The 14,471-nt window shown below is 35.2% G+C and overlaps 2 protein-coding genes across 3 annotated transcripts; both read left to right on the top strand.

Annotated features, from left to right (window-relative positions):
- Positions 1-3,372: 3,372 nt before the first annotated feature.
- On the top strand, positions 3,373-10,525 carry LOC128234824 (putative nuclease HARBI1). 2 transcript variants are annotated; one of them, XM_052949355.1, is made up of 5 exons: positions 3,373-3,641; positions 8,793-8,906; positions 9,071-9,182; positions 9,346-9,439; positions 9,597-10,525. In XM_052949355.1, the coding sequence occupies exons 2-5, from the start codon at positions 8,829-8,831 to the stop codon at positions 9,748-9,750; spliced, it is 438 nt and encodes a 145-aa protein (XP_052805315.1). In that variant the 5' UTR covers positions 3,373-3,641; positions 8,793-8,828; the 3' UTR covers positions 9,751-10,525. The 2 variants fall into 2 exon arrangements, with proteins under 2 accessions (XP_052805315.1, XP_052805314.1); XM_052949354.1 differs by lacking the exon at positions 3,373-3,641 and adding an exon at positions 7,773-8,544.
- LOC128235991 (uncharacterized) lies at positions 5,979-14,329 on the top strand. The gene is made up of 8 exons (XM_052950773.1): positions 5,979-7,753; positions 9,071-9,182; positions 9,346-9,439; positions 10,557-10,621; positions 11,348-11,509; positions 12,349-12,413; positions 12,944-12,985; positions 13,189-14,329. Exons 1-8 carry the CDS (start codon positions 7,508-7,510, stop codon positions 13,249-13,251), a joined length of 849 nt encoding a protein of 282 aa, XP_052806733.1. The 5' UTR covers positions 5,979-7,507; the 3' UTR covers positions 13,252-14,329.
- The last annotated feature ends 142 nt before the right edge of the window (positions 14,330-14,471 follow it).

The following is a 14,471-nucleotide window of genomic DNA, read 5'->3' as shown; positions in this document are numbered from 1 at the left end:
AGCATATTATATATTATTTTGATCAGGCTATTATTCGGGGAGTTAAGAATTTTTATCCAGTATCTGATCATTATAATCTATCTATTAATTTTCATTGGGACCCTTCCTAATTCACCATACAAACATTCTAAATTTGTTGATCGTTTAACACATAATAATTTTCTGCAAAATTTAGTATGTATCATTTCAACATCTTTGGCATCGTGCTAAATCACATTTGCTTGCTCGGCGTTGCACACGGGTGGGTATGGTATACTGCTATACATAATACGGCCAGTAAACCCACATAATACACTGGCATATTGAAAGCACTTTATAAGTTCAATAAAATGAGCGATTTTATGCCATCGACAGTTATTTCCTTATTCCTGTCATTCCATAGCTTGTAAATGAATAGTTTATATCCTTTGTTATGAATTGTAGAAATATTGAGCTGACTTTGTTATTTAAGTTTCAGTTTATGATCAGATTAATAATCTTTTTCAGGGGAGTAAAGAGAATCGGAAGGCACCGGAATTCCTTGTGAAAACAAAGCAATAGCACTCCTACAACAGTGTTGCATCTGCTACATAATTAAACACATTTGTTTACACCTCGGTACGTATTGACATTAAATTCCCCCAAAAGCATAATTGATTTTTATGTCATGCTCTTGGAGTGTCCACCACTGGTGGAACGTCGAAAAGTGGATTTACAGCAAGTAATACATTATGATCTTCTTTGAAAACAGATTATCAATTGCTAACTGCAAAATGTTGTAGTTAGCCGAAATAAATGAACGAAGGATGTAACAAAAAATCTAGAAATCGATGAATCATCTATTAAACAGTATTTGCTGAACAGCAGTGCACTGGACACATCAAGTGCTATCTAGAACTTATAAGCTCTCAAAACCATTACAGTTGAAGCAGTTTGTACATTCTTTAGTTTATTGGAAAATGCAAATTCAGAGACATTGAGTGTACTTCGAGCACTGTGCAATCCTTCCCAGGCAACAAATCATGATGAAGTCAATCCAAATTGGAGTTTTATTTAGAACAGCAGATACTGGCTTTCAACAACATCAGTCTTTTACGATAAAACTGTGACAATGGACATATCCAAAGGGGAGCAAAGCTTCAACAAAAGAGTTTCATTAGGCATTAAAATAAAAGTCCGATCAACACCGATGTCAGTTGTTCAGTAAAAGACACAAATTCAGCGAAATATCAAGTTCAGATTACAAAAAAAGAAAGTGAACGCTTCTTTGGTGCAGTAAAGTCGAAATATTTCTTGTAAACAGGTAAATCATAAAACCCTGGACCAAGCAGACAAACAAGAATGGCATGAGCAACGGAGGCGTCATTACTGCAAACAAATGGCAATGTAATAAGATTGGTTAAAGTGTGAAAATCTTATGCAGGGCATTAAAGTGACTCAATCATGTTTTTGGACCAAATATTAGTTTTCCCGATTATGCATCAGGAAACACATAATTTATTATTATTTTACTCTATGATATCGAAATTGCAGAAACAAAACAGTTATAGGCTTAAAGCATAAAACGTATTTTGGTTTAGTGGGGTTCGAACCCACACCGGTAACGTCAAGAAAAAAATAGAAAACAGCCGGCTAGTCCACACGGCCACCGGAACTTTAACACAATGGTGGATATGTTGACATTGATAACATCACGTGATAATGTCAATCAACCAATCACGCAACACTTCAGCCGCAATTAATTTTCAATCACGTTATTAATAAACGAAACTTAAAATTGTGGTCTTCAAAAACGATATTTGAGCAAATATGAACATTTGCTGAAGAGTTCCAGCTTTAGGTATTTTTGTTTTAACACTCCTTATGATTTGCCACACTATATTTCGTAATTAGGGTTGTGCACTTTACAAACATGAGCGAGTCACTTTAAAGAACGATAGTTCTTATGAAAAACTGAAACATGTTCCGGCTATCAAGTTGGGGAAACTTCTAAGAATGAATCAAAAGCGCGACGTGCTTACATAAAGAAGTTTCAGGTATGGCACAAACATTTTCATATAGTGCAAGAGCAATGAGTGTTGCAGAAGCAGTTCAGACCAGAAATATACAATACCTTGAACAAGAAAATGGTCGCTTTGTGTTGAAGAAAGGAACACAAGATGGTTATTATGAACACATTCAAGGACTTATGGGTATTACAAAAAAATGGATGCCAACTTAGTTGTGTGGACAAAAAAGATATTGAAACTGTCCATGATCGATATGACGGTGATTTCTTTAACAATCAGTTAGTACCTGCATGAAGTCATTCCAAAGTTGTTCCTGAAAGAATCATTTGTACAGAGTGAAAAAGACAGTGACAGTGTGCCATTTGATGTAACATCAATACTACACCAAATTTCTTGCGATACCATCGATAATGATTTTACGTGTGCACAGTTAGTTCTGCATGAACGAACTTCAAACACATTTCAGCAGTAATGTTTTGCCTGATGAAAACATTACTGCTGACAATTCCACCGCAAGTAATGGCTGTGATTACTCAAATTGTGGTGGTTGTAATATTTGGTGTTGTTGGCCATGTGCCAAGTATGATGATGAGTGAGCTTGAGAAGGCATAAACTGGTAAGTACTGTCCAAACTGTACAATGAATTGCGATCTTGTGTACTGATACATTCTTACCGCTTAATGAATACTGCTTGAAACAAGGAGTCAATATCACTTATCAGATTCCAGAATTTGACATTATTACAGTTAAACTAGAGCTATCACTGAAGGTGATTAATACCCCCGAACGCCGCCTCTCATTATGATTAATCATTGTATGAAGTTTAATGAAATTCAATCTAGTGGTTTTCAAGTTATTGTACGGACAAAAGTTTGACAAAAAAAAACAGAAAAAGGCAATAACTCTGTAATTTTCTAAAATAGTGTAATGATTCATGTACACTGAACTCCTTCTCATTGTGCTGTACCATTGTATAAAGTTTTATTAATCAACTATTACGTATTTGACGAGATACAGAGACAATTGCGGTACCAATACCAGACAATTGAAGACAATATATGCCAGAACTCGCTCTATATCGACCAAACTCGGCAAATATCAACACAACTCGGCTAATATGAGTTTCCCCCGTTTTGATTGGCTATAAAACTCGCCTAATATAGGATTTGAGAAATGACCCATTTTCATTGGCTGTCGAAACTCGCCTAATATGAGAAATACGCTGGAAATTATATTTACAGGTTGCCATTTTGTTTTCCGTTTCCGACTGTTTTGAAAGTTTTGTGCTTCGTGTAAACCTCTTTGGAATACTTGAACCTATTAAATGATTGATCAAACGCTTTGTACGGTTTGATATAACAGTTGTATTTAACCCGTTGGTGGATTTTATATTTTCTTACACCTACAAAATGGGGTTAGCACAGTATACAGTGCGGATTATGGGTTTACCAGACGAAAGACAGTGCGGATTTCAGCAAGTGCTTGTAGTGGTTTTCACGTCATAGATATTTGTGTAAATAAAGTGATATGTTAATTCCAACGTTGTATTTAGGTTGACAAAAGTCGTTTTAATTATAAGATTACTATCATTTGTGCTTAATGTGGTGTATAAATTATAAAAATAAGTAGTTTGTAACAATTTGCCATACCCGGGTAAGTCTTAATGGAAATGATTTGTTTATAAGGGTTACTAAATACAAAAAGAAAACCATACTGTAGTTTGTTCGTCAAGAGATTATTTTCAAAGTGGGTGTAGATTTTAAGGAATGAAACCCACGATTTAAAGCTTTTTAATTGAACAACTCACCATTTACCTCTTTACTCTTCACTCGTGTTCAAATTTTGGGGGCCGGTTCTAAAGCACTGTAGTTTGACAACTGGCCATATATCTTTATACTGGTATTCACAGTTGAGGGTCCCGTTATATAGCACTGTAGTTTGACAAGTAACCGTATATCTCTATACTGGTGTCCATAGTTCATAATGAGACCCGTTCTAAAGCACTGTAGTTTGACAACTGGTCATATATCTCTATACTGGTGTTCATAGTTGAGGGACCCGTTCTAGAGCACTGTAGTTAGACAACTGGCCATATATCTCTATACTGGTGTTCATAGTATTAGGACCCGTTCTAGAGCACTGTAGTTAGACAATTGTTATATATCTCTATACTGGTGTCCATAGTTGAGGGACCCTTTCTAGAGCACTGTAGTTTGACAACTGGCCATAGGTCTCTATACTGGTGTCCATAGTATTGGGACCCGTTCTAAAACACTGTAGTTAGACAACTGGCCATATATCTCTATACTTGTGTCCATAGTATTGGGACCTGTTCTAAAACTCTGTAGTTAGACAACTGGCCATATATCTCTATACTTGTGTCCATAGTATTGGGACCCGTTCTAAAACTCTGTAGTTAGACAACTGGCCATATATCTCTATACTGGTATTCATAGTAATGAGATCTGTTCTAGAGCACTGTAGTTTGACAATTGAACATATATCTCTATACTGGTGCTCATAGTTGAGGGGCTGTTCTAAAGCACTGTAGTAAGACAATGGCCATATATCTCTATACTGATGTTCATAGTATTGGGACCCGTTCTAAAACACTGTAGTTAGACAACTAGCCATATATCTCTATACTTGTGTCCATAGTATTGGGACTCGTTCTAAAACACTGTAGTTAGACAACTGGCCATATATCTATATACTTGTGTCCATAGTATTGGGACCCGTTCTAAAACTCTGTAGTTAGACAACTGGCCATATATCTCTATACTTGTGTCCATAGTATTGGGACCCGTTCTAAAACTCTGTAGTTAGACAACTGGCCATATATCTCTATACTGGTGTCCATAGTATTGGGACCCGTTCTAAAACTCTGTAGTTAGACAACTGGCCATATATCTCTATACTTGTGTCCATAGTATTGGGACCCGTTCTAAAACTCTGTAGTTAGACAACTGGCCATATATCTCTATACTTGTGTCCATAGTATTGGGACCCGTTCTAAAACTCTGTAGTTAGACAACTGGCCATATATCTCTATACGTGTATCCATAGTATTGGGACCCGTTCTAAAACTCTGTAGTTAGACAACTGGCCATATATCTCTATACTTGTATCCATTGTATTGGGACCCGTTCTAAAACTCTGTAGTTAGACAACTGGCCATATATCTCTATACTGGTGTCCATAGTATTGGGACCCGTTCTAAAACTCTGTAGTTAGACAACTGGCCATATATATCTCTATACTTGTGTTCATAGTATTGGGACCCGTTCTAAAACACTGTAGTTAGACAACTGGCCATATATCTCTATACTTGTGTCCATAGTATTGGGACCCGTTCTAAAACTCTGTAGTTAGACAACTGGCCATATATCTCTATACTTGTGTCCATAGTATTGGGACCCGTTCTAAAACTCTGTAGTTAGACAACTGGCCATATATCTCTATACTTGTGTCCATAGTATTGGGACCCGTTCTAAAACTCTGTAGTTAGACAACTGGCCATATATCTCTATACTTGTGTCCATAGTATTGGGACCCGTTCTAAAACTCTGTAGTTAGACAACTGGCCATATATCTCTATACTTGTATCCATTGTATTGGGACCCGTTCTAAAACTCTGTAGTTAGACAACTGGCCATATATCTCTATACTGGTGTCCATAGTATTGGGACCCGTTCTAAAACTCTGTAGTTAGACAACTGGCCATATATCTCTATACTTGTGTTCATAGTATTGGGACCCGTTCTAAAACACTGTAGTTAGACAACTGGCCATATATCTCTATACTTGTGTCCATAGTATTGGGACCCGTTCTAAAGCACTGTAGTTAGACAATTGGCCATATATCTCTATACTGGTGTCCATAGTATTGGGACCCGTTCTAAAGCACTGTAGTTAGACAATTGGCCATATATCTCTATACTGGTGTCCATAGTATTGGGACCCGTTCTAAAGCACTGTAGTTAGACAACTGGCCATATATCTCTATACTTGTGTCCATAGTATTGGGACCCGTTCTAAATCACTGTAGTTAGACAACTGGCCATATATCTCTATACTTGTGTCCATAGTATTGGGACCCGTTCTAAAACTCTGTAGTTAGACAACTGGCCATATAACTCTATACTGGTGTCCATAGTATTGGGACCCGTTCTAAAACTCTGTAGTTAGACAACTGGCCATATATCTCTATACTGGTGTTCATAGTATTGGGACCCGTTCTAAAACTCTGTAGTAAGACAATGGCCATATATCTCTATACTTGTGTCCATAGTATTGGGACCCGTTCTAAAACTCTGTAGTTAGACAACTGGCCATATATCTCTATACTGGTGTTCATAGTATTGGGACCCGTTCTAGAGCACTATAACGAATGACCATACCCCTACTTTGAGGTTAAAAATTGGGGACCCAATTTCCCCGTCTTATAGTCGAGGAAATACGGTTTATCTTTATACTAGTGATCATAGTTGAGGGACATGTTCTATAGCACTGTAGTTTAAAAGTCACCATACATCTCTATACTAGTGATCATAGTTGAGGGACACGTTCTATAGCACTGTAGTTTAAAAGTCACCATACATCTCTATACTAGTGATCATAGTTGAGGGACATGTTCTATAGCACTGTAGTTTAAAAAAAGAAGTGACCATATATCTCTATACTGGTGATCATAGTTGAGGGACAGGTTTTTAAGCACTGTAGTTTGACAAATGACCATTTTAATTGAGGTTTATAGTTGACGGACACAGTTTTAAGTGCTGTAGTTAGACAACTGGCTATTTTTTTCTATTCTGTTGTCCATTGCTAGGGGACATGTTTTAAAGTGACTCGCTCAGCTCAGGGTTTGGTAAAATGCACTCACAATTACAAAATAAAGTGTGGCAAATCATAAGGAGTGTTAAAACAAAAATACCAAAAGCAGGAATCCTTCAGTAAATGTTGATATTTGCTCAAATATTGTCTTTGATGACCATAATTAGTAACCTGATTTAAAATTAATTATGGCTGTGGTGTTGCATGATTGGTTGATTACATTATCATGTGAGTGATATTATGAATATATCCTTAACAGGTCAACATATCCACCATTTTTGTTGTAAGTCCCAGTGGCCGTGAGGACTAGCCGGCTGTTTTCTACTTTTTTCTTGGTATAAGGCTCATGTTTGAACCCCACTAAAACCAAAATACTTTTTCATGCTATAACTGTATTTAAAATACCTTCATATGAGTAGTTATGGCGGTGACACCTAATGTGAAGTTCTTAATCTTAAGCAATGCAGTTTGGCCCCAGTATCACGAAAGAACTCAAACTCAATCTCAAACTTAAACTCAAAATTTGACTTGAGATTTTTTTTTGACTCAGTTGAGATCCGACTCAATTTGGTGATCACGAAATATTTTGAGACCGTTCTCAGCCGAGTTTCAAACTCAGTCTCAACTATTATCGATCTGCATTCGCGTAAGCGGTTATATTCCGCTAAATACTCTTCAACTGGAAGATGAACCGCGAGCTTATGTCATCATCGGGGTCGTCTGTGGCCAAAACATGCAAAATGAACGAGTTGAAGAAGCGCTCGAACAATTGGACCGATTCAGAGCTGCACTCCGCTCTGTCAACAATACTGAATCAACATGATTCACTTTTTGGAAAGTTCAAAGGGGCCACTCTCGGAAATAAGGACAAGGAGGCCAAATGGGATGAGATCGTAATGGAAATAAATTCGGCGCAGTATGAAATGCATACAACAAAGAAATAGAGTAATGCATACAACATAGGCAAAGAAGGGTTTTCACATTTGCATACAACATACACAAAGAAGGATGTTGAGAAACGCATACAACATAGAATAAGAACAAAATTCGTAAGTCAGAAGTGTCATATGATTCATGGCCCCAGTATCACGAAAGAACTTAAGACAAATCTCTGACTCAATCTCAAAGAATGAACTCAAAACAGGACTCATTTTAAGTCGAAACTCATTTCAGTGTTCACAAAAAAACTCAATCTCAAACTCAATCTCAAACTCAAAAAATCAAGCTTAACATTTGAGACAGCCTTGTAGCACTCTCATTTTTTGTCTCAAACTCAAAAATGGCCGACAACTATGTAGATAGATTCCAGCGTCTGCAGAGAATCGCTATGTATGGTCAACAGCGGGTTCCAAGAGTGTTTAATTTAAAGACAGGGCCAACCCGTTGGAGAGATTATCAAGAGTGGAAGTTCGGGAGAGATACCGATTTTATCATGAAACAATCGTAATGATAGTGGGTGTTGTTTTTAATGAACTTGATGCTGTAACAAGACGAAGCTTGCCACTACCACCTCTGCTCTCTGTGCTTGTAACTCTTCAATTTTTCGCCACGGGAGCTCACCATTTATTAATTGCCGAGATTCATGGAATTTCCCGTCCATCTGTGGGGCGTGCCATAGACAGGGTTACCAACGCATTATGCAGGCACATTAACAGGTTTATAAGCATGCCTGTTGATGATGCAGAGATAAGAATAAAGAAGAAGGAATTTTACAGCATTGCGGGTATTAAACTTTTATATTAATTACCGTTTTGATTGGTTGCTAATGTAATTAATGTAAACTTCCGGAAATGCCGTTACCTAGTGAAGGTTAAGTTCAACTCTCTTAATGCTGCATGCTAGTTTCGACAGTTACGCCCCTTGCCTTAAATAACTTGATGAATCATAACATTGCATTAATGTTCATTTAAAACCACATACATGCAATACTTGTTTACTGTTAATTGCATTTTGTGCTATCTTACTTTTCAGGATTCCCGAACGTGTTGGGGTGCATAGACTGCACACATGTCCGCATCAGAGCACCAACACATAACGAAAGCAGATTTCGTAAATCGAAAAGGGTTCCATTCAGTGAACGTTCAGGTTTAATAATTTTTCATTACCATATGATAAAAAAAACGAATGAAATAAATGAATCATCAAATTAAAATGTTTTCATCCCCATCATATAGGTTGTCCAAACAGGTATGTTGGTGGTGTTGATTTTAAAAGTTACTTTATAATTTTCATATTTTTTCATGTGACAGATGGTATGCGATGCTCGTTTCATCATCATGGATGTCGTAGCCAAGTGGCCCGGGAGCGTACACGACAGCCGTGTATTTAGGGAAAGCAGATTATGTGCACAGTTGGAGAATGGTATTTATGCCAAGTTATATATGAAAATCGTTTTGTTGTTTCAATTATAAATGACGTACAACATGACCATTGTACTTCAAGCAAAGCACCGGCCCGTACTTATTTTGCATAACAATTAATGTACTGCACTACATACTCTTTGAAAGGGAACTGACTTTTGCAGGAATGGATGGAGTGTTGCTAGGAGATAGTGGCTATGCATGTAAGAAGTACTTGATGACGCCATACCTGAACCCCCAGACTCAGACACAGGAGAGGTATTGCCGGTCATGTTCAGTCGTGTTAGTTTTAATGATGTAATTCCGACATGACATAATTATGGAGCTTTCTAGTCAAAGATATTATAATTGTTATTTTATATAAAGATTTATGTTAAAAATACGTTCTTACCAACCAAATTCTGAATGATTTCAGATTTAACAGATCACTCTGTAAAACTAGAGTCATCATCGAGCAAACGTTTGGTGTTTTAAAGAGGAGGTTTGCAGTTATGTCGTACGGGATAAGGACATCCGAGATGAAGGCTTGCAGGACGACAATGGCGTGTGCCATAGACATGAACATTTAAATTTGTGTTCATATTGTTATCCTATTCTCAATACTAGTAATTTCCATATATTGCTTTAATAGATAAAATTGTCTTTAAAATATCAGATTATTAGATAATGCATGTTTAAACTCATTCTGAAAAAATAGGGTTTTTAATATAAGCAATTATAGCCTATTAACTTTATGTATCAGTTAGGTAAATGCAGAGGACTAAAGTAATTGGGCAGACGCTTTTCAGTTTTCTATATTTTTGTCTGGGAAAGAGCATATTTATGCGTAAATATCTGCAAACCAATGATATAAGATTGCTGACAAAAATTCAAATCGTAGATTTTTATATTTCCGTTCGAAAATTAATGTTTTATGGGTTAAACCGTTACTAACGGTTTAGGAAAAATGCATAAAACATCAATTTTTGAACTTAAATATAATAAATTAATCTGCGATCGTATTTTTGTCAGCAGTCTTATATAACTGCTTTCCATGGATTTTTGCAAAAAAATTGGCTCGTTCGAAAACAAACAATTAAAAAGTTGTAAAAACCTTCAATCTGTGAGAGTGCAGCTTTAATATTTTCTGATGCTTTTAAAGTATTTTATGTTCACAGTATATGCTGTTGTATTCCTTGAAATTAGTGCAACTTTTAAGAATTCAAGAGCAGTATCCCGGGATGATATATAAATTTGTGTCTAATTTCACTACACACTATTTTGTGACAACTAAAGTGCATGCCTGACATTATTGTGTTACATGGTCTACATTTGTATAATGTGATTTTCAGTACGTGTTTCATTTTTTGTATATGATGTTGTACTCCTACTTCAGCTGTGGTGGTACACGCAGAACTGTGGAAGAGGTCCGGAAGATGTACCAGAACTCAAAGCAACGGGGTAAATAAAAAATTTAACAGAACAATGTAGCTTTAGGCCATTTTCTATGATAAAATGTTATATGAATTTAGTTCTTGAAAACAGTAAAATCTGTATACCTAAGATCCTCTATAATGCAGTAAAGTTTATGGATATAATAATAAAGTTGAAAAATAAAGTTTAAAAAAAAAACTATATCAGTTCTATTTGTTTTCCATGATAATGTACTTTTCTCAATTGTAAAACTTTCCAGTTTTATAGGTGCAATCGGTGAAGGAATAAATAACCAGTTATGCAGAAATTAGCTTGTTCTATATACTGTTGGTCCTGCATGTGAAGCCATATAAATTGGCATCTATGTGTGACATGTGATCCCACAGTTTAAACCCAAACATCTGTAATTGAAAATGGGTTTTGGGGTCTCCTTCTAGAAATATTTTGTTGATTTTAGTTTCTTTGTGGGGCTTGGATTCCCATTTTATCACTGCAAGGTGAAATTAATAATTTATTTGCTTTGAATTGTGCATAATTTGCTGGGGATATTTAAATTTAATTGATTGAAAATTTTCATACTTTTTACAGTCTGACATCGAAATCAGACAAGCCCGAATTATTATACTATTTCTTGGCATCAAATTTTTGAACAAGCCCTGCTTTATAAAATTCAGAATTTGAGTAAGCCCGAAAGACATTTTACCAGTGCAGGGCTTGCGGGCTTGTGCTAATTTCGACCACTGACTTTTTCAGCAAAGGAGAAATTCTTTCGCAGCCAGAAGACTGGGGGTGGACCTGGAGAGCAGTTTTCAGCATGCGATAATTTGCTTCTAGACAAACTAAAGGACACAAATGTTCTGACTGGCATTGCTGGCGGGGTTGAGAGCGGGTCCTACTCATTCATCATTGAGAACGGTATATAACTGTTTTTGTATAAATTAAAAGTTTGACTTATAGGATTAATTAATTTAACATTTACATGACTATATTACTTTGATTATACCATGTTATGTTAAGTTTGTATACTTAAACAATAACAGAACCTGTATTCACATAAATTTTAATAAAGGAACACTATTACACTAAATCATTTTATATATAAGGTAATTATCACAATAATGAGGAATAAGTGATGTATCCAAACCAATGTTCATGTGAAGTATGTTTATCTTGCAAATTGGAAAAAAAAATCAGTTAAATATTTGCTTTTCTGTTTAAAGCTGCACTCTCATAGTTATATCATTTTTACAACTTTTTATTTTTTGCATAAATATCTGCAAGCCAATAATATAAAATTGCTGACAAAAAATCAGATTGTAGATTTTCATATTTCCGTTCGAAAATATATGTTTTAAGGCTTAATAGTTCTTAACGGTTTAAGAAAAATGCTTAAAACATCAAATTTTGAACTTTAATATGAAAATCTGCAATCTAATTTTTTGTCACCAGTCCTTTATAACTAGTTTCCATGTATTTTGGATAAAATTTGCTAGTTCCAAGACAAAAAATAAAAAAAAAGATTTCAAAACATTCAATCTGTGAGAGTGCAGAGATTTCAAAACATTCAATCTGTGAGAGTGCAGCTTTAATGTCTTGTTAATAATTGACAATTTTCAGCAATTTGGTATTTTACTAGTGAAATATTGTTCTGGAAATTGACACAAATTCACTTTTGTGTTCTGTCCATTGTTTTGACACAATATTTCACTCATGCATGATACTTGTTATGATTTCTTGTGTCTACTTTGTTGTAGATCATGACAACTCTCAACCTGGAACTGGTGCATGTGGCAGGTCCAATGAAAACATTACATGTACGGTAAGTGTTATTCAATTTAAACATGTGTAAATTCAGGTTGGCAAAAGTTATGAAATGATACAAGGAAAGTTCTTGTTCCGGTTTTATCAGTACAAGCGAAATAAAGAGGAGGTGTGGTCCAATGTTGTTTCATTATTTTGCTTGAATACATATTTGAAAAAAAGTATATTATCCATAACTTTTGCAATGTTTTTCAGCTGCGGAATGTATACAGACTACAAGTACCTGTGCAAGTGGCAGTGCTTTGATGCGTCTGCCCAATTACTTTAGTCCTCTGCATTTACCTAACTGATACATAAAGTTAATAGGCTATAATTGCTTATATTAAAAACCCTATTTTTTCAGAATGAGTTAAGTGTTTAAACATGCATAATCTAATAATCTGATATTTTAAAGACAATTTTATCTATTAAAGCAATATATGGAAATTACTAGTATTGAGAATAGGATAAAAATATGAACACAAATTTAAATGTTCATGTCTATTCCTCAGTTTATTACGTTTATTAGGTTGTTTATTTATTTTTCAGATGAAGTTCCATATGTATTTGCAGAGAAAATGCAGAGGAAATGTATGTCATTTTGGGCATAGTTAAAAAAAGACAGTTTGTATTTAATTATATAAAAAAAAAAAGTCTATTAAATTTCATGAGTCTCCTTCACTTCATAATGTGCTGAAACTATATAACTGACTCTATCTATCCTTTTTCCATGGTTCTTTAAATTTATTATGTTTATCAGGCTTTTGAAGGTCATTACTTTGGATCTTTTACAGCTCGAAAACGATCAACTGAGGTGGACGAACTGTATGAGCTGGAAAAGAAGAGAGCCAGAGTAGAACTGCAGTTGGCCGAGAACCGAGTAGCCCATGAGAATGAGTTATTTGAACTGAAAAAAGCCATACTTGAAAAAAACCTTGAACAAGTGTTTAGCAATAGTTCTATCATACCATTCAATGAATTGTAAACCCTTTATTTATTCAATTTTCTGTAAAAACAATTGTAAGTCATTGAAACTGTTATAGCTATGTTATAGTCATATAAAATAAATTAAAATCTTAAGTTTTAAGAATGGATGTAGTGGACCGACTGATCGCTCTTAATCATTAAGATTTTTATTCTAGTCATATTAATGACTAAAAATATAACCACGTTATTAGAGACATTTTAAAAGTAAAATGACGCAGGAATTGTGTAGTGGATGAGTCGGTGGCAGTGTTGTCAGCTTTTAGCAACTGCAAAAGATTAATTTTTTAATAAATAGGCATAGAATTAATGATTACCTGTCTTCAGTTTTATTGGCTGTAAATGTAAATGTAGGTTGTGTTCTAATTTATCTAGTTATAGTATCAATACACTTATTTTTACAACTGAAATTGAAAAGTCTACTGAATTTGTGAATATCAATTATTTAAACAAAACTATTTGCAATATGTCATTAGTTCTTTGTATGTAGTTGTGTTCATATATTCGAGAATTCATCTTGTATTACTTAGCTGAACATGATGTTCAACACAAAATAATGTTAAGAACTTTGTTATCTATAGCATGTGAACAGTGAAATGAAAAGCTATAATAGTGTACACTTTAGAAACAGTTAAACAAGTAGCTAGAATTTCCATTTAATTCTTTGATACTATTCAGACTTTGCCTTATGCCTTAGTCCTTTCACAAGCAGCAAATACAACTTTAACAGTATCAATGATTATATTCAATTTTCAGAGATGACTACCTTATCTTGCCTATCGAAATATGTGTATGGCTACTGTTGTCGTTTGGATTGTTGGTGGCAAAATTGCAACCATTTTCGATTAAGTTACTTTTTTGTATTGAAGCTATTGAGAACAAGATATGCAATTCTTTGAACAGGATATGCCAATATAAAGAATCCATTATTCTTTTAGCCAAGAAAAAGTATAACAAAAACATGGCAACTGGTGGCGGTCCAGTTGGCAAGATTACACTGGCAGAGGAAATTGTCCTTGAATTTCTGAAGAACAAGCCCCAACTCATAGGGATCCCAGGCGGGATAGAATCTGGAGGTACCCCTTTGAAGAAT

This window comes from Mya arenaria, chromosome 5 (genome assembly GCF_026914265.1).
Source record: "Mya arenaria isolate MELC-2E11 chromosome 5, ASM2691426v1".
Lineage (NCBI taxonomy): Eukaryota > Metazoa > Mollusca > Bivalvia > Myida > Myidae > Mya > Mya arenaria.
This window is presented reverse-complemented; position numbering and strand designations above follow the sequence as displayed.

Coding starts and splice junctions, on each gene's coding strand:
- LOC128235991 (XM_052950773.1), top strand. CDS start 7,508: ATGAACCGCGAGCTTATGTCATCATCGGGGTCGTCTGTGGCCAAAACA. Junction 9,183..9,345: donor ATGTGCACAGTTGGAGAATG/GTATTTATGCCA, acceptor TGACTTTTGCAG/GAATGGATGGAGTGTTGCTA. Junction 10,622..11,347: donor CCAGAACTCAAAGCAACGGG/GTAAATAAAAAA, acceptor TGACTTTTTCAG/CAAAGGAGAAATTCTTTCGC.
- LOC128234824 (XM_052949355.1), top strand. CDS start 8,829: ATGTCCGCATCAGAGCACCAACACATAACGAAAGCAGATTTCGTAAAT. Junction 8,907..9,070: donor TCCATTCAGTGAACGTTCAG/GTTTAATAATTT, acceptor TTCATGTGACAG/ATGGTATGCGATGCTCGTTT. Junction 9,183..9,345: donor ATGTGCACAGTTGGAGAATG/GTATTTATGCCA, acceptor TGACTTTTGCAG/GAATGGATGGAGTGTTGCTA.